This window comes from the organism of the source record quoted next, unplaced genomic scaffold (genome assembly GCF_019419815.1).
Source record: "Pyrus x bretschneideri cultivar Hongxiangsu unplaced genomic scaffold, Pyrus_bretschneideri_v1 Contig20, whole genome shotgun sequence".
Lineage (NCBI taxonomy): Eukaryota > Viridiplantae > Streptophyta > Magnoliopsida > Rosales > Rosaceae > Pyrus > Pyrus x bretschneideri.
This window is the reverse complement of record NW_025999502.1, coordinates 2,107,916-2,127,173: the sequence shown is the minus strand read 5'-3', so window position 1 is coordinate 2,127,173 and position 19,258 is coordinate 2,107,916. Positions and strand designations below refer to the sequence as shown.

The following is a 19,258-nucleotide window of genomic DNA, read 5'->3' as shown; positions in this document are numbered from 1 at the left end:
ACCATGAAGGCGTGGTCGGGGCCCAAAGCGGACAATATCGTGCTACAGTGGTGGAGCGGGCCCGGGAGGTGATCCGTCCGGGCCAGGACGTGACATTCCACTACTACATTGAAATTTTTGTAACATTGGAATTGTGATACATTATTATTTGAAATCATCCCTATTTTCATATTGGTTATAAGTCATATTATAATAAGGTTTTCTTAATTGATTTTCGGGTTGCCCCCACTAAAAGAAATTTCTAAGTCTGTCCTTGATCGCAAAGCGACGAAAAGCTGGCCTTGCATGGACGGAGCCAATGAAGGCTCATTGGGCAGATGCCCCCACTCAAGTAATTCGTTTGTTCAGTTGCAGACTACAGTTATATAATATACATATATATATATATATATATGGGCCTTAGCTTTGGAGAAAATTATATGTATTTAATATTCAACATATATTCATACTACTTATACTTCATATCAAATATTATATGAGCAAAAGTGCTCTTATTCTATCATTCATACGGAAAAAAAATCCTATTCCGCCTATCATGTATTAGTATATTTCTTACCACTTTGCCACTTTCCACTACTATACTGAAATTTTTGTAACATTAGAATTGTGATACATCATCATTTGAAATAATCCATGCTATCATATTGAGTATAAGTCATACTATAATAAGGTTATCTTAGTTGGCTTTCAAGTTGCCCCCGCTAGAAGAAATTTCTAGCTCCGTCCCTGTAGCCTTGCCTTGATAGCTAACCTCAGACCCGGAGGCGGATTCAAGGCCGCCACCACGGTTACCAAACTTAGACCGGGCCGGTTCAAAAAAATAATAAATAAACAAACACAGATTTCTCTTCCAATTCAACATGATTAATTCACATATCAAATATTCATAGCAAACAAGTCATTACAGTATCGATAGTTCAAGCAGAGCTTCTTACCCTCCTCAACTAAACAAGGAAAATACTACCACAAAGGTTTTTAACAACGTAGGCAACAAAAAAATCCAATGCATCTATATGTAAAATGAAACAACTTATAGAAACCATCGCCGAGCGAACTGCTGCTACCGCACAACAATTCTTTGTATTTTTTTTCCATTTTCTTTTATATAGCAGTTTAAGTGGAAGCCCGTCTACATTTTCAAACAAGCTTTTCGATAACAACCAAACCACAAGAAAACCTGAAGACAGAAAAAGCAACTGTATTACACAGCAGTCGATGACGATTCACAAGAACAAAGATATTTAAGTTTTTTTTCACTTGAAACGTTTCCTACCGAAATTGTAAATAAGGAATGGCACCCGTCAAGCCGCAATATTGATCTTCGATTAAGTGCAGCATGAGCAGGTGTTTGTCATACGTAACTGCAGGAACAGAGGAAAAAGAGGGAAACAGACAAGAACGAGATATAAGCATACAACTAAATATTATTATAAGGCCGTAAAATACATTTGGCAATACGAGGATAAAACAAACAGTGTGTCAATCTTCCCATGGCCCAAGCACAGAATAAGAAAAACTAGTCACACTGGTGGTTGTAGTGCCTAATTCTTCGAGAATACAAACAAATGAAACACAGGCCTTTCCAAAATATTTAATTGAACATTTTGTTGGTTCATAAAAAAATAGAATGTCATTACTCATTGAAGCAACTTGGCGTGCTATCCTATCCAAATAGAATTATCACTTTGGGGTGTCAAGCATTAAATACATGTAAAACCAAATTGACGAAAGACCAAGGATGACATACCTAAGATATCTTCGAAAACATTGGCCCAGAGTGCCCCAGAACATAGGCTGAAGATCACAAAGGGCTCAGACGAAGGCCTGCAGCACCAAATGAACAAAACTTAGAACTTTGCACTCCCAATATGGCAGAAAAGTTAAATTTGGACAAAGATAGAACCTTCATCCGCTTCTTCAAACAAGCTCCGTATTATTTTGAAGTACTTCACTGGCCACATTCATCTGTGAATATCTGCACTTGAAAAGAAAAAAGCATTCAGATTGCATGAAAAGGTAGAATGTATAAAATGCACCCTCTTCAATCTAACCCAACCTTGGGATAAGCGGAGCAAGTTTGGCAAATAAATAATTAGTTCATGAAAACATGAGGTATGACTTGCCTACGAGGCTTGTTTTGTCGCTGCCCATACTCATCTCCCACAATCTCTGTAATGGAAAAACTATGTCAATGCCAAACCATAACAATTCATAAATTATTAAATGGCCAACTCAATGGCCAAGAGTAAAAAAAAGGTGGGAAGCAGAGCTAAGTGTAATATAATGTCATACCAGGCTTTTGTGAAGGCTTCCATTCGTTATTGGTTTTATTTGCATTATTCTCTTTGCTGCAAATAAACGAAGATTATTCAGAATGGTAGACATAGATGTTTATTAAAAACATAATTGAAATGTAGGATCTCCTGACCATGTGGCAGTAGAAAGACCCGTTAAACAGTTATTTCAACTTGAACAAGGAAGTTTAATCAAGAAAGATAAATAAATAAAATAAGCAAAAAAGGAACCACATAGTATTGCAAGAGACAAATCTAACAAGGTAAGCAAGTTATGATAAACGAGAGACCATTATCTCAGAATCATAAATAATCAAAGAGACGCCATACAACCAACCTCAGGGAACCCACAGAAGATGTTTGTCCAGATGGGCGACCATGATAAGAACCGTCAACAGTAATATATGGAGGACAATATGTTGCCCCCAATGCTCCTGCAGCACCCGCCAATACAGGTAACCTAAAACAATTCAAACAATTATCACCAGAGATCTTTCTCAAACTAAAGGAATCACCCCATTAGATTGAACTCCATTCTCATAGCAATATTTGAAGATATTTTTCCAAGACAGATACGACACTGAAGCAGTTCCTACCTCCTCACAGAAATGATATATATTGAAAATATATTTAGGGGTAGTAATCAATAAGGAGTTTAAAAGAGTGTGAGGTTACAAATTCAGGGATATTCCATGGAAGTATGGGTATTCAACCAAGATTTTAAAGGAGTTCATAAAACTCCATAGAAATCTGGATGTATTCAATCAGGTTTTAAAGTAGTATAAAAATCCATGTGTATTCAATTCAGATTTGATTTTAAAGTACTTTAAAAAGTTAAAAGAATTTTTATGGATTTAAACAGATTTTATAGTGCATTTTAGGCTTTAGGAAATCTTGCCTCTCCCCCAAAGATTTTGAATGAATTCACATGGATATATGAAACTCCATTAGAACTCCATCACACTTCACAAATATACAACTCTCTTAAAATCTTAAAAATCTCAATTAAATACACACCCCTTCGCATAATTCTCTTTATAGCAGACAATAATTCATAATGCAGAGTAATCAACCACTAACTGAACTAAATAAGATATCAACTTCCCATAAGGAAGAAGAACAAGAAGAAGACAAGACCAACAGAAATAAATATCATTAATACAATTCCCGTACCATGTCATTTCGCCAGAATTTCCTAAACCACCAAGTTGTGGCTGAGCAACATATCCAGGGAACGCCATGCCAACAGCAGGAACTCCCATACCCCCAGTATGCTGGCCCCCAAATTGCATGACTGCACAATCATCCAACCAGATAAGACCTCAAATCATAATCTATTGAATGCTTAAATGTTAGAAAAAGACACAACTTAATATGCACTAATAATTTAATCTGCAGCTACTGTCAATCATTATCGATAAGCAGTTCAGAGAACAACATTGCGGTGAAATCATAGACAGTTCAGAGAAGCAGTGAACATGTTTTGTTACGTTGACAGTGCGGGGCAAAAACAGATGATTAACCTTGATTATGTTTTACTTTGCATTCCCATAAAGGGAAATTGGGGCTTACTAGCCCTTTTGGAAATACACCAACAAAAATTAGTCCTGCTCTCAAAATGCAATATCTATTAGCCCTCTTTGACGAAAATACCCTCAAGTGAAAAGCCTCTTACTAAAAATTATGGTGTCAATAATGTATTAATATTGTATCGATAATCTATCAGTATTGTGTCGATAATGTATTAATAATGCCAATAATATATTAACTTGAAGGCATTTTCGTCAAAGAGGGCTAGTAGAAATTGCACTTTGAGAGCAGGGCTATTTTTGGTTGGTGGGTTTGTAAAAGGGCTACTAAGCCCAATTTTCCTTCTATAATTAAGGGCAACTCTATAATTCTACCAAAATGGTAATCCAATATACTTACCAGGCAGAAAGGCTGGAGCACCAGGGAAGTTCTGATCATGATTAACACCCATACTCCCAGTGGGTCCCGTAACTGGAGCTCCGCCATAAGTAATACTGCCCCTTGCACTACCCTGAACACTGCCTTTTCCCTTTGCAACCAGGGCACCTTTAGATTTACTTGAATCTGAAGGTGATTCAACTTCTCCTGATTCGAAGGAATTTGATGACATGGTTGTTTTGGGTGGAGAGGAAGCCTGAGATCCACTTCCAGGACGTTGTCCCATCTGCTGAGCAGGACCTTGCAGAGCCAGTTGAGATCGATTTTGAGCAGGATTGCGCTGAACCGCATGAAGATGTGTGGATGGAGAAGCCCTTGTCATTTGGTTCTGAGACACTGGTTGATAACTCATTTGTCCTGAGATAACACCCCTTCCTTGAACCCTAGACTGAGGAGCTTGAGTAGTATTGACAAATGATGACCCAGAAGGTGACATTTTTCTGTTGGTCAAAGTCTTCCCAGCAGCTGGATTGGTAGAGTCATTTATATAAAGCTTGTCCATACCGACAGATTCAGCTATGTTCTTACCTCGCTCCAATGCATTGGTTTGGGGAACATTGAAACTCTCATGCACTACAGAAGACCGAAGGTTCCTCTTACCACTCCCAACCTGTGCATCCCGCTTAGGAGTAAGAGTTATACCTTTATTGGAACTGGAAGAGCCTGATGGGTAAAAAGGAGGAGAAGCTGAATTCAAGCTTGAGGCAAAGGAATTTTTCCTAGCAGAAACCTGGCCAGACTCTGCATTTGAGTTGGGAGTAAATGTTCTCTCTAAATTACTTTGTACGTTTTTCTCAGCAGGCTTTCCAGACCTGAAAATAAAATCAATGTGACGGCTAATTATAAAAAATCATGAATTAACGAAGACATATTAGTACCATAAGAATACGTTGTACTCACTGTTTGTTATGTGTTGGCGGTGCCTGTCTGTTATTCCTAAAAGCCGGTTCATACCTCCTGGGCCCTCTCCCTCTAACACCCTTGGGTACCTGTCTCTGATTATTATTGTCATATTCTTTAGACCTGTCATATTCTTTAGACCTATTTCCTCTGGCACTCCCACGATCAATACCTCGGTTTCTTCCGCGACCTACATAAGGACCCTTTGAAGGTTTCTTTCCCTGAATTAGTAAGTAGTGCACATCAGAAAGATGAGAGATGCAAAAAGATCTATAGAACAAAATATTCTGCAGTATGACCATGTATAAAACTATTACTTCTTCATAGCGCCTTTCCTGAAAAGTAATCTCCTCAAACTTATCGTGCCCCCATTTTCTTTCATCTCTGGACTCCCACAGCTTCCTTCCACCACGTGTTCGCCTACTGAAAGGAGAATGCTTCAAATTATTACAGCGCTATACACCATAACTTGACCATGAAAAGAGAGAAGAGGAGAAGGAGAAGAAGGGGGGGGGGGGGGGCGTGATGCCGAAGGAAAACAATGATCCATAAAGGAGCTACTATCACAGCTGCACAAGTTCACTTCTATATTACAACAGTACGACTCGCCAAACTACACCTACATTCATATGAACGCAAATGCAATAAAAAATCATAAACAATTACCTGTGCCGACCACCAGAGTTTTCCCTGAAGCGGTCATCATGCATATAAAAAGCACCCGCTGTGGGGACTGCAAATGGTTCATTCTCCTTCTTCTCCTCCCCTTCTTCAGCCTGATTCCCCCCATTCTCATCCACGGACCCTTCCACAGACCTCCGACCATCACCGCTCGATTCCTTAACAGCCAAAACCTCAACCCTGCCACCCATCTCGCCTTCCCGGCCTCTCTCCTGATATCTTTCCAACTCCTCTTCTTCCACAACTTCCTCCTCAAACTCTTCTTCTTCATCAATCTCTTCCTCTTCTTCTCCTTCTTCTTCTTCTAGTTCTTCGTCATCATCATACTCAGCCGCCCCACCCTGATCATCCGATTCATCGGAGTGAACCGCGGCCCTCGGATCCTTCCTCGGCTTCTCCCTCGCCTCCTCTTCACCTTCCTCATCGTCGCTGGCCGCTTCCCTCCTCCGCATCGCCAGAGATCGCTTCGTTACCTCCGGATCACTCTCATACTCCACATCCTCCTTACCCACAGAAGCCATTAGTTCAACTCTAAACCAACAAAAACCCTAAATCCACACCAATAAATATCCAACAAAAAAACCCTAAACCCAAAACTTGCCTACAATAATCAAACACCAACCGCACAGATCTTCACTCAGATAAACCCCAACCTTCCTGGAATTCAAACGCGAATTCGAAAAAACCAAAGCCCTCAATCAAAAACCCGTAAAAATCCAAAATTTCCCGTGAACGAAACCCTGAATATGTACATTACCGCAAAATCGAAACCCTAGGAGCTCGAATTGGGGAAAAACAAGGGGACTTTATTAGGGATTTGGAATCTTACCCGTGAAACCCTAGAGAAAGATTTTGGGGCTTTTGGACGACGATGCCGTCATAACTTGAAAGTGGAAAGACTTGGGCAGGAGTCAAGATTTCAAGGAAATGGATAATTACGGAAATATCTGAGGCAATAGGCAGTTGTGCAGGGGTATTTTGGGGATTTAAGTAGTTGCAGTCACAAGTCAGGATAGAAAGTGAGGCGTCAGAGACATGGACTGGAGGGCATTGGAATCCACCAAAAAAGCAGTGTTGTGTTGGATTTAGATTCTGACACGTGAGATGCTTTATTCTCACATGAGAATTAGCTTGGGTACTCTCCACCAACCAACTTCCGCCATTTGTGTATCTAGGAAGTGGGATGTAAGCAAACTCAATACTTATTTTCGTTTCTTTTCTAGATTTCTTTCCTTTTGTTTTTTACCTTACTGTTCCGGACAATACTTGAATACTTCCTCGTTGCTACTTAAGTTTTACTGACCACTTACGTGGCCCATTAAGAATGTTACACCTGTCCATTTAATTACCATAAGCTCTTGCTATTTTGATGCTCAAACATCCTTCTTTATGTCCTAACCTAATAACCAAACAATGTCCTTCTTCCTCTCATAACCTGACCAACCATGGTTGACCACCCCTCATTTCCTGCAACCCTTGCCCTTCTTCGAATCCACACTCGTCTTCTCCTCCAGCCTCTTCCACTTGACCCCACTTTGTCATATCCTCCAATCTCTCTCAATCGACCTCACCCTCAATCCATCATTTTTTTATTCTAAAGCAGTCATGGCAGCAGGGGAAGGAAGGTGGCGGTGATTCGCCTGTACTCCGATGGCAGTTTCATGACTTCCTTGAAAATAAGATGTTGGTTTGATGCAGGGTCGGCTGAGAAAAGTTAGAGGATGAGACGTGATGGGAGACCTGGAAGTGCTTACTGGTGCAGGGAGATGAAGGCTGGGAAATATTCTGGTGACGGAGAAGAAGAAAGTTTGAATATTAGAATAATGAACGTTTGGTAATCAATTTTAATTAAGGGAGCATTTTTGCTCATCAGTATTAACTTTAAAGTATGCTCACACCTACCATATAACATGACATGTGTCATTTAATTCAACACTAGTTAATTTTGTAATTATTTTATAACATTTTAACATTTAAACTAAACATAAAACAAATTAAGAAAGTAAAACATTGTGGGGCCCATCCATCCTCACCTTTCTTCCCTGTTGCTAAATTTCGCACTGTTGTAGAATGTGAAGATGCTAAAATTTGTTTACCTATAGAAGAATCGTAAGCAAGCCTAAGATTAGAAGGTGTGTCGGTTAAAGACTCTCCAACAGTTATGTTAGTAATCAATATTAAGACTCAAGTAGTGACCAAGAGAATAAGTATGCAAATATTGCATTACCCAAGATAAGCCCTAGAAAGGTGTATTTATACCATTCGAAGACAGGACCTCTAGGATAGTATAACCCTTCTTAAATCGGGAGAATCCTATAGGATATCTAAGAAGTAGATATTGCATCCTCTTAGAAGTGCGAATACTTGCGGCACACGTCAATCCTTAGATTGTAAAGACTCCAAGATTATAGGAAACTTGTTGATTCCTTGTTGGATTAGGTTCTTGAATCTTGCAGAACAAGCATGGTCTATCCAGCGAAGTTGATGGACTTCGCTCATTAATTCCGGAACAGGATGATGGTTGTTTCACTAATCCGTTTAGTCAGCTCTGCAATGAAGGTTGTTGAGTCCATGACCGCAATTCTAAAGCAGGCGTATATCGATTCTCCTTATCCCGGTCTTGAAAAAATCATGGTCTCACATTCCCCACTTCATCTATCTACCCCCTCCCTCCCACCCTCGACCCCGAACCCCTATTCCCTGCTCTTTCCTTCTTCTACTAGGTAAGCTTTAATTTTTTTCACTCGGCAAGCTTTAATTTTTCACTCTAATTCTTTTTCTTCCTTCATCATCTTCTTCTTTCTACTGGGCTCGCAACGGATTAATAGATCAGTGCAGGTCTGACGAACGATTTCGATAAAATTAGTGTTGCAAATCCAATGGGTGTCATTGCAGAGTCGTGTTGTCTTTTGCACAATAGTGGGCCATGAGGAACAACACAACCACCAACATTTCCACGCAATTTGGGATCACAATCGGGATGATCGCACCTGGTGCTCAGCCCCTTCCTCGATTACTCTTTGTTTGGTTTGATTGGGCTTGTCGTCTAAGGCAATTGGTTGGGATTAGACTGCAGAAACGAAAACGAGGGGTGGGGGCTGCAAGAAGGTGAAGTTATTGGCATCGGCGAGGTGAGGTGATTAGTCTAGGGTGTTGGGTTGGGTTGGTGTCTTTAATGTTTTCAAGAGTCATTATTTTGACCCGCAACGTTTAAATAAATTAAAGTTGTCTTTTGCGTTTAATCCCAACCAATTATTACAACAAAATTATGCTTTAGCAATGAATTTTTTTGCTATAAAAAAACTCCTTTAAAATTTTAGTTGAATACACCTAAATTTTCAGAGAGTTATTTAAAATCTTAATTTAATACCTTTGGATTTGTAAATAGAATTATAATCCCTTAAAGTCACAATTGAATGCACACTCCTAATTTTTCTCGCCAAAAGACAATTTCATTGGGCTCTCCAAAACATCTAATTAACGAATGGCAAGTTCCAACAAGTCACATATAACTTTTACAACATTCTTTCTCAATTACATGACAATTTAACAATAGTCTTATCAACTTTCTTTCTCAATTACATGACAATCTGACAACACTCTTAACAACATTTTAACAACACTCTAGATTGGCAATGCTTGCACAAATAATGGCCAATTACAACTCTAAGATCTAATGTTTGAATTCCACAAAAATGTTATAGGTTCACATACGAGAGAACAACACATTGTCGTGTAGATAAACCCATACAGAGGCCTTATAGGCTGCCATGTGGAGCAACATCTATAGCGGTTCAAGTTTCTTAAATTGGAATTTCAACTTAAAAAATTTGGCGAGATATAAACTTATCATAGTACAACATCGTGTAAGGTTTCAAGAACTTCCTGATCTAATTTAATATATTTAATTTATTAGAGAATAGTTTAATTTTGGAAAGTGATAGTTTTTTTCTTTATATTAGATTGAAATCCTCGACAAAGTTTTTTACTAAGTTCACTTAATATAACATATCCTCTAAACAAATACCATAGTTGTGGAGCAAAAAATAATCGAGAAAAATATGGAGGCGACATGTGGATTCTAGGGTTAAAAGGACAAAATTACCCTCGAGGAATACCAGAACTCCTACGCGTGAGCAATGGACAATCATGACTCAATAAAGGTCAAAAGTGCTCAAAATAGATAATTATTCAAATCTTATTTCATCCATCTTCATCAAATCTTCTCTACAAGGTAACCCCAAATCATTCCCTTCAAATTATATTAATTAGCTAATTAATTGATTTATTACTCAATTAATTTATTAATTAGCTAACAAATTATGAATCACACCCAAAAGACCATCCAAGTGGTCGATCCCCATCTTCCTAAACGGGTCGGTCATACCCCTATAAATACTACCTCATTTTCTCCAAAACTCAATTCCAACTATCTTGCAAAATTCTCTAAATTATCCAAACACTTTTCCCTCAAAATTCTACCTTTGGCATTGGAGGTTCTTCGGCCAAAGCCCCCTATTCATCGTGGGTGCATAACGCTCTTGGCCTTGACCTAAGGTGTTATTTGTTTTGAAGGTGCAATTTTGTCCAAGAAGAAGAAGACGGAAATTTGCATCCACAAATTGGTACTTTCATTGAGAGTTAAGTCACACACTCGTAGAAGACTCTCGCATCTAAGGTTTTTCGTTTCCTTACTTATTTGTAGATTTTTCATATGTTCTTATTCTTGGAATTTTTATTTCTAAAAATTCTTTGATAAATGTAAAAGAAAAGTACAATTACAAGAGATTCGACGAACAAAAATTCCAATATTCAAGGATTAAGACCACAGCGATCTATGAGGCTCAACAGAACGATGAGTAGAGCGACACCACCCCCACGGGGCACCACTGTGGCAACAACCATGGCAGTTATCCTTGGCAAGGCCCACAACGCCACAACCACGGCCAAAGTCGTGCCATCAAGCCCACACAGGCCCAAGCCCAAGCCATTCAAGCTCGACGCAAACCTAACGCGTTACCAAGCCGAGCCCTAGCCTCGCACCCATGTACAACACACGTTGAGTAGCCCATTCCCGTGGCCTAACCTGCTCCCACGGCCCAGCCTGCTTCAGTGGCCTTCCAAGCAGCCTAAATCAGTCCAAGATTAGTTCAACCATCCTGGTTTCAAATTTCATGACCTACGATTGAACCGGGGACATTTTCACCACATTTCTCCGCAGATTTGACATTTCCCAACCAAATCTCGAGCCTGGAGTCTACCACACTTCTACTGCTCAAGGAGACGTATTCCTTCCAAACTCTTCTAACCTAAATAGAGAACAACTCTTGTCTCGACAAGTCACATAATTGACGAGCGTCAACACACAACAGACGACCTTGGTGAATCAGCTCTTGCAGCATACCGAAATACAACGTGCCCCAGACGAGGTGTCCCAAAGTAGGACAAGGGTAGACGAATAACCTCTTCAATAGTGTCCCGGCAAGCAGCCACTGGACCAGCCACAAACTGAGCATTCGAGTAGTGTACACTCCCGATTAGGCCCCCGAGATAACGTATACTTCCGTCTTAGCACGCAAAAGAGCGTGCACTTTCGATTAGGCCCACAGATGAGCATACATTCACAGTTGGGGTCACACTCCGATAGTCAACATAAGTAACCTTCTAGGCGAAGTGTTCATTCGAGGCTAGGCCTACAAGGAGCATTATTCACCTCACATCGGAGTAGGCAGCAAAAAGGACAGAGAGAAACAGTCACTAAGTCTGGCTCAAGCTCAACCAGCAGCCTATGAAGAATTCCCTCGCTTGCTAGGAACAAACCACATACACCGCAACCGCGACATAGGTGAGCCGAACACGTAGAAAAACAGCCTAGACTAGGTCACATCCGGGGGTAGCTGAGAGCTCCGTTACCCTAACAAAGACAAATTCAAGAAGAAGTAGAAAGACTCATAACCGAGCGAGTACACAATTTCCAACGCAACAAGGTCACTAACGAGGCACTACGATGAGACATGACCAACATAAGCATGTCACTTTTCACGGATAAGATCGAGCAAGCAGAGCCTCCAAGCAAGTTTTGCATGCCACATTTCACATCTTTCAAATGAGATGTAGATCCAGAGAAGCACTTGAAGCACTATCGAAGCACGATGGTCCTTTATCGGAACAATGATGCCCTTATGTGCAAGATATTTGCCACCATTTTACAAAGCGAGGGGCAAGATTAGTTTCACACTCTGCCGCCACAATTCATCCATAGTTTCGATGAATTTTCTTTGGTTTTCACCATAGAATATTCATTATATTGCTTGATCAAGAAAATGTTCTACCACTTGTTTAACGTCAAAGGAGTCATTTCGTGACTATGTGATGTGGTTGATAGCTAGAACAGCCTTCCAAAAAGGACTCCTAGCAGATCATTCGCTGTTCGGAGAATGGATCATGAAAGAAGATCTAACTCTATTAGACTCTTTCATTCTGACAGAGAAGTATGCACTTTGGGACAAGGTTCGCCGATGCACATTCAAGGCAAATCTGAGCGATCTTGAATATGAAGTCCACCACTACTCTGAAAGAGATTCAAAGTCTAACTAGACGAGCATACGCATCTGAAGCAGCAATAAGCTCTACCCTTATACGAGAAGAGTTGGGGGCCCAACTACATATTCCACAGTTTAAAAGCTCTCATCGATGCAGAAACTAGCTACTAGAAATTCAAAAGCTAACTTTGGTGACAATTATTGCAACTTGAAAGCTCAAGTTATACCTTCAAACGCACGCATTCATCCTCATGATGCACTATTACGCCTAATCCAAACGTGCAACGATAAAGGCGCAGACACTGGCAGTGCAAAGTTTTTTTACGAATGCAACAACTCAGCTCAAAAGGCACACCAAAGGCAGACGAACACTAAAAGGACACTCGAAATCAAGTTTTGTCCTCGTCGCCCCTGCAGATTTTACATAGAAGCAACATGTACCAGCAAGTTGAGCACCATTTCCTACTGCGCGTTACACAGCCCCAGCCGACCCTTGCTTCATAATTCAGCACTAGAGCAGCCTGATACTGGCAGTTGAGCATCTCCTGCTACGTGTAACATGGTCCCAGTTCCACGACTTCCTACCGTGCTTTCACGCCTAGCCTAGGCAACGCAATAGAGCGACGCAACGATGCTCCGAAGACAGCCAATCATGCCCTAGCCACGCCTGCTTCACCCAATGGAGACTCTTGGCATTTGCACGTCGACGGCGCATCCAACTACAAAGGCTCGGAAGCAAACATGGTTCTTGTCATCCCAGACGGTTTGATGTTTGGGCAAACGATTACTCTAGGCTTCAAGGCATCCAACAACGAAGCAGAGTACGAAGCCCTACTAGTAAGCCTTCGAATGGAAAAAAACTTGGCAGTGAAAAAGCTTGCAATTCATTCCGATTCTCAGCTAATCACCAGCCAAACTACTGGGATGTACATGGTAAAACATCTAAGGATGGCACAATACTTAAAGAAAGTACACAAGAAACTTGAGGCATTTTAGACTTACACCCTCACTCAAGTTTCGCGGGTAGACAACATCCACGAGGACGTACTAGCCGGCCTAGGCTCCGCCCTCGGCCATAAACTTAAAACGCTATATCCCGGTGGAATATCTAGATAAGCCAACCATAGAGGCGGCGCCGGCAGTTGAAATGTCACAGGTTAGTACAACTCCAAACTGGCAAAGTTTTATTATAGACTACCTGTTCAATGGCACACTCCTCACATAAAGGTTGGAGTCTAGAAAACTCCAAATAAAGGTAGCACGCTACTATATGTGGAATGACATTCTTGTCCGAATATCCTATACTAGACCACATCTCCGTTGCCTAGCGTCTCTGGACGACTTAAAGGTTCTAAGCTCAATCCACGAAGGCGTTTGTGGAAATCACTCCAGAGGTCGATCTTTAACATAAATGGCTTTTAACGCATGCTACTACTGGCCTACCATGCATCAAGACACTAAGGAGTTAGTGCAAACATACGACCGCTGCCAACGCTACAAGCCGGTAGCAGCACTGCCTGCCAACGAACTACACCCACAGATGAGTCTTTAACCGTTCATACAGTGGGCATTCGACTTGGTAGAGCCAATATCACCCGATACTGGGGGCAGAGGCATGATGATCGTGGCAAATGATTACTTCATCAAATGGTTAGAAGTAGAGCCCATGACAACCACGACTCAAGCGAATATAGAGCGCTTCATAGGGAGGAACATTATTTGCTTATCCATCATCATCAACAACGACCTGTAATTCGTAGGCAAAGATTTGGCGAAGTTCTTCCAAAAGTATGACATCAAGCAGCACATGTCCATACCTAGATATCCTTAAGGGAATGGGCAGGCTGAAACATCCAACAAGACGATCCTCGACTGCCTCAAGAAATCCCTATCTGACAAGAAGGGAAAATGGCCAAACGAACTCCCCAGATGTCTATGGGCATATAGTACCACAAAAAAAAAAGCAACTGGTGAGACTTCTTTCTCTTTGGCATTTGGTTCGGAAGCAATCATTCATCCCAACATTATCATGCCAAGTATTAGCATTCTACTGCCAAGCATTGAGCAAAATAGTAAGGAAATGGCCACAATCTTAGATCTGACAGAGGAGAAGCACGAGCATACCATCACCCACATCGCAGCCTACCACCAGCAGCTCCTCTCTAGCTATAACGAAAGGGCCAAGATCTAGTAGTTCCAACCTGGAGATCTAGTCCTAAGAAAAGCCTTTATCATTGCTCGCAAAGAATGCTCCAAAAAGATGGATCCCATCTGGGAAGGTTCGTACAAGATCAGCAAAGTAGGCGGCAAGGGTAATTACAACTTCGCCACCATGAAAAACAAAGAGATTGAAATGCAGTGGAACGCCTACATTCTGAGGAAGTACCATGTATGACCTCTCGCCACATCAAAGCTCGAAGACTCAAGCAGCTCGACGGGCACCACCTCGCAAGTCGAGGACTATCCAATTGTTATGCAGTTTCTACCTTACAACTAAGATCTTGTTCGTTTCACTCATTTTTCAATGAAGAATTTAGAAGTAATCTACAACTTAGCTCAGTTGCATGCTTACAACAACTGATCACTCATGCACTTCAAAATAAGACTGCACCCTTCTTAGGGACTCATCGCAAGAATTACGCCCCTTGAGGGACCAATCATGTTCTCCAGTGCGAGAGGGTAAACTAATTCCCCGACACCTATCTAGGTCAACTCTCCAGTGTGAGAGGATAAACTAATTGCTCTCCAATGCGATAGGGTAAACTAATTCCCTGACACCCACATAGGTCTGTCCTTCAAGGCGGGAGAATAAACTTACACCTCCGAATATCCAGACGTGGATGAGCCGGGCTGCCCTGGTATAACTAAGTGCACAATGGCTTGCGCTAGGATTCCTAGAAGTAGCCACAATGTGAAGGAAGATTTGTGAAAAATATGTTCATTTAAGCAACATCAATAACATGCAATTAACAATTAAAGGCGGAATCATGCTTGTATGCACTTAAAACAAAACATTTACCCATGAAATTCAAAGCCTAGTAGATAGGTGAACCAAGACTCAACTCAAAACAAAGTGAGTTGAGAAATCAATACCTTTGTAGATTCCTCTTTGCATAAGCAAAGGCTAATCACCCAAAGAGAGGGCCTTCATTCCTTGCATCTTGGATCCATGGATTTGGATGGATGAAAAGGTTTCTTCAAGTTCCCAAAATTGAGAACCTCTAAGTCTCCACACCAAGGTATATTGTAGAAGAAATGAGTGACCTAGAGGAAGTAAGATTGCTAGCTATTCCCTTCTAGATTGGCCAAAATTTTTGAGAGAAATGAGAGCTTGTGTTCTCATCCTTTCCCCAAAAATAACCTTTAGTAAATTTTAGGCTATAAAGTCCTTTATATAGTCCCTTCAAATAAGTGACCTAATGGACCAAAAGCCCTATTCTTTTACACATGGCTAGCCTATAGGTTTATTGGGCTTTCAAGCCCTTTGTTTTATTCAAGTTGTCATACAACTTGAGTTAATGGGCTTGACATTCAAATCCCATTGGACCTTGCGGCCCAAAACTAACCCGAGGTCTTTTAACGAACTTATTCGTTTGATTAATAATCATATTAATTAATCCTTGCCATAAATAATTAAACCATTTAATTATTCTTACTCATCTCCGTTGAATCTTCAATCTCTACCTTACACGGTGTACGATCCATTAGGTTCCTTTTAGCGAGGCAGTGGGCGATTCAAACTCTTTCAAATCGATTGTGAATTGAAACTTACTTTCAATTCTCCCGTTAGTGATAATACACTTTTAGGGCTTCCACAAACCATGAGTGACACCTAGCAGCATATCATGGTTACCCAAGCTAATCAGAAGAGGTGGAGAACCTATTCAGTTTAGGATTACAAATGCAATACGGTCTTTCTCTAATACAATACTCTTGACCACATTGTTTGGTTTGATAGTTTATTCATGTCTACTATCCAATGTGAATCTTGTACTTATATGATTACCTTGAATGTGATCTGGAACGCATTCCAACATCTCATTCATACTCTGGCCAGAGATTCTAAATCATATCATAGAGTATTCTCCCTCAAACAGTTTGAAGGTTAGAGATCCCTTGTTGCGCATTCACTTGCCTCCATGGCTAAGTGGCTTAACCCCAACGATGCCGTGGACACCCTGATAGAGTGACGTTGACATAATCAAAGATTAAGGACCTAACCACAAGACAACTGTGATGCCTCAGGTCAAAAGACTAATTTGCATTATCCCAACCATGAGTTCTCATGTGACATGAATATGAGAACTCTTCGTTGATCGTGTTCAGTGAACTCATTCTCTATTGAGCACCTACGTACTTGTCTTGATGTCACACACACCAATGACTCGAGACTAGTCACTCTCCCTGAGAGAAGACATAGCACGTACTGATCTTAACGGACTGTCAATGCCTAATTGACAATCCTATGATCAGGAACGTTTAGGATGTGTCAACGAAAGAACGGTCTCATGAATCTAACTTCTTTAGATCGCATTCTTCCAATCACATATTCCTTGGACTTATCGTTTAAGCATATAACATTTATATTAGACGGCTCAAACAATAATCTTTGCCCTTTACATTTAAACTACATTAGTTTGAAATGAACTACATTAGTTTGAAATGTCCGTAAAGTATCATCATATGATTGGTTTTAGGGCACATTTCCAACACAATGGTCTTTTTCAAGGCTTAGCTAACTGAAGGATTTTGGGTCTCTTAGCCTAATCCGTGAGGAACCGGGCCTCAGAGACGGAGGAGGCACATTACTCAGTACGCCATATGGATGGTTGCCCTGGAACCCTAAAGCTACTACCAAGTGCACAAGGTAGCCTATGGTTTTCGGGAGGCTACTTACGACTTGCCTTTCGAGCAGTAAAGCCACGCTACACTTATACAACCGCACATTCTTGTGAAAGGTTAAACAAGCTAGCGTCCATATACGAAGTTTTAGCCACTACTAACATGTTACGTAGTCGATAAACTTCACCTCTGCTAAACGCGGAACGACCTACACCAAGTCCTAAAGTGTTGTGATACTTGCTACGCAACCTACGAAATTGGAGAAGGTCAAGGTTAACAGCCTAATGGTCACGCAGACTTGTCAGGTGTCTGGCTGCCAACCCTATGGCTAACAACTTTGCAAAGTTCTACACCAACATCTGCCACTGGTCTATAAAGTCTAAAGGTTAGGGCATGAACAAAAGAAGCGAAGATAGAGAAAAGCGAAGGAAGCAAGTTTATTAAATTTTTTAACAAATTTGATAAACGACTAGTAAAGATCGAAAAAGTTCAAGCAAAGCAAAAGCAACAAGGAAAACAAATAAAATCCTAAATACTACATAGAAGGCTGCTCCTCAGTAACTAGGACGTTCCACGACTACTTGGTTGCCACACCTTCAGCAGCCACGACATCTTCAGCAGCGGCACCATCCATCACTTCATCCTCGACTACTCTAACCTAGGCACCAACTTCTTTAACCACTTCACCAATGGAAGCCTCAAAAGTAAAGGCAACTAAGTTTCCTGGAGAAATAGAGAAGGTTTCGAAGTCTTTCCCAGCAAACTCGAAGTCAGACAGCCTACCAAAGAGATAATCAACATAACCTATCTTGTAGAAATCGGCATAACTCTGAACAAGCGAAGCCTCGAGCCCAGCTTTCTCACTCTTCATCTGCTTGTTTTCCTCGACTAGACCAACATAGACGCGCTGCAGCTCATCCACTTATTTCTTTAAACTTTCGTTGATCTTCAGTACACCTTGAAGTTCCAACACTTATGGTTCATGCCTATCAATAACCTTCTTGAAGTAGATCACTTGGTTATAAGCATCAATCAACTCTTCATTCTTTGCATAAGCAGCGGAACAAAGCTCAGAAATGGCAGCTCAAGATCTTGAATCAGAGGTATGTAACATCCAATCTCATTCTCTGCACTTTTATACTTAACTTGGATCGCGTCAAGCCTAGTTTTCAAGTCAACGATCTCTTGGCGAGCGGTTTAAGCTGCAGAGAAATAGAGGCAAAGATATTAAACCCCTTTAAAGCGACGAGCTCAGATTCCAACCTCTTGATATTCTCGACAGAAGAATAGGCTTCGGCTGCCACAACTTTTGCCACCTCATTGGCAGCCTTGGTATCCTTTTTGTCAAGGAGCATATACTCGGCTGCTAGAATAGCCGTCTTCTGCATCATGGCAAGTAGGGAAGTCTTCCTATACTCGGTCGTATGCTTTGCAAATGAACTTAGGCAAATAACCCCTATAACGCCATTGACAAACTTGGCACAAGCGTCTATGTCTTTAAGTAGATCTGGTTTCAAAAGTGCACAGATCTTAGTAGCCTCCCCAGAAGCAGGCTTAGTGGATTTCTCACAACTACCAACGCGACCAGTCTCCTCCTTCCCACAGACGAATCAGTCTAAGTAGTACGGGGAGTAGGCCTTGGTGCCACTTTAGTAGTAGAGTCCACTTTATCGCTCTTCATAATAGCAAGCCTCTCTAAAGGTGAACCGAACTTAGCTCTCAACGAACGTCTTAGTACAGACTTCGGCACTAAGGGCATGATAGGACCTCTACGCTGAGCAATCATACTAGCTATTCTCGACATGGCAGACACCACATACTCAGATCTAGCAACCTTATTTTTCTTCCCATTGGAAGAATTCATGCCAATCATATGCCTCTTAGCAGCAGGTGGACCCTCACTAGCAGTGGAGGGAGAAAATCTTCAGTTTTTTCTCAACCGGCATCTCTTGAGCAAGCGAGGAAGATCTCTTCTTTCCACCTTCATTCATAGTAGGCCTCATGACAGCGATCAGATGAGCCAATGTATTC

At 41.1% G+C, this 19,258-nt stretch overlaps 1 protein-coding gene across 4 annotated transcripts; it reads right to left on the bottom strand.

Moving 5' to 3' along the window:
- Positions 1 to 845: 845 nt before the first annotated feature.
- LOC103931283 (protein MLN51 homolog) lies at positions 846 to 6,758 on the bottom strand. Of its 4 annotated transcripts, none has more exons than XM_048583824.1 (12): positions 5,829 to 6,758; positions 5,480 to 5,585; positions 5,163 to 5,383; positions 4,224 to 5,074; positions 3,468 to 3,588; positions 2,632 to 2,754; positions 2,293 to 2,348; positions 2,057 to 2,169; positions 1,904 to 1,975; positions 1,748 to 1,824; positions 1,274 to 1,361; positions 846 to 1,177 (listed from the first exon to the last, which is right to left on the bottom strand). In XM_048583824.1, exons 1-8 carry the CDS (start codon positions 6,362 to 6,364, stop codon positions 2,093 to 2,095), a joined length of 2,091 nt encoding a protein of 696 aa, XP_048439781.1. In that variant the 5' UTR covers positions 6,365 to 6,758; the 3' UTR covers positions 846 to 1,177; positions 1,274 to 1,361; positions 1,748 to 1,824; positions 1,904 to 1,975; positions 2,057 to 2,092. The 4 variants fall into 4 exon arrangements, with proteins under 4 accessions (XP_048439781.1, XP_018499026.2, XP_048439780.1 ...); XM_018643510.2 differs by having other exon boundaries at positions 2,124 to 2,169; positions 5,480 to 5,582; XM_048583823.1 differs by having other exon boundaries at positions 846 to 1,196; positions 2,124 to 2,169; positions 5,829 to 6,757.
- Between the last annotated feature and the right edge of the window lie 12,500 nt (positions 6,759 to 19,258).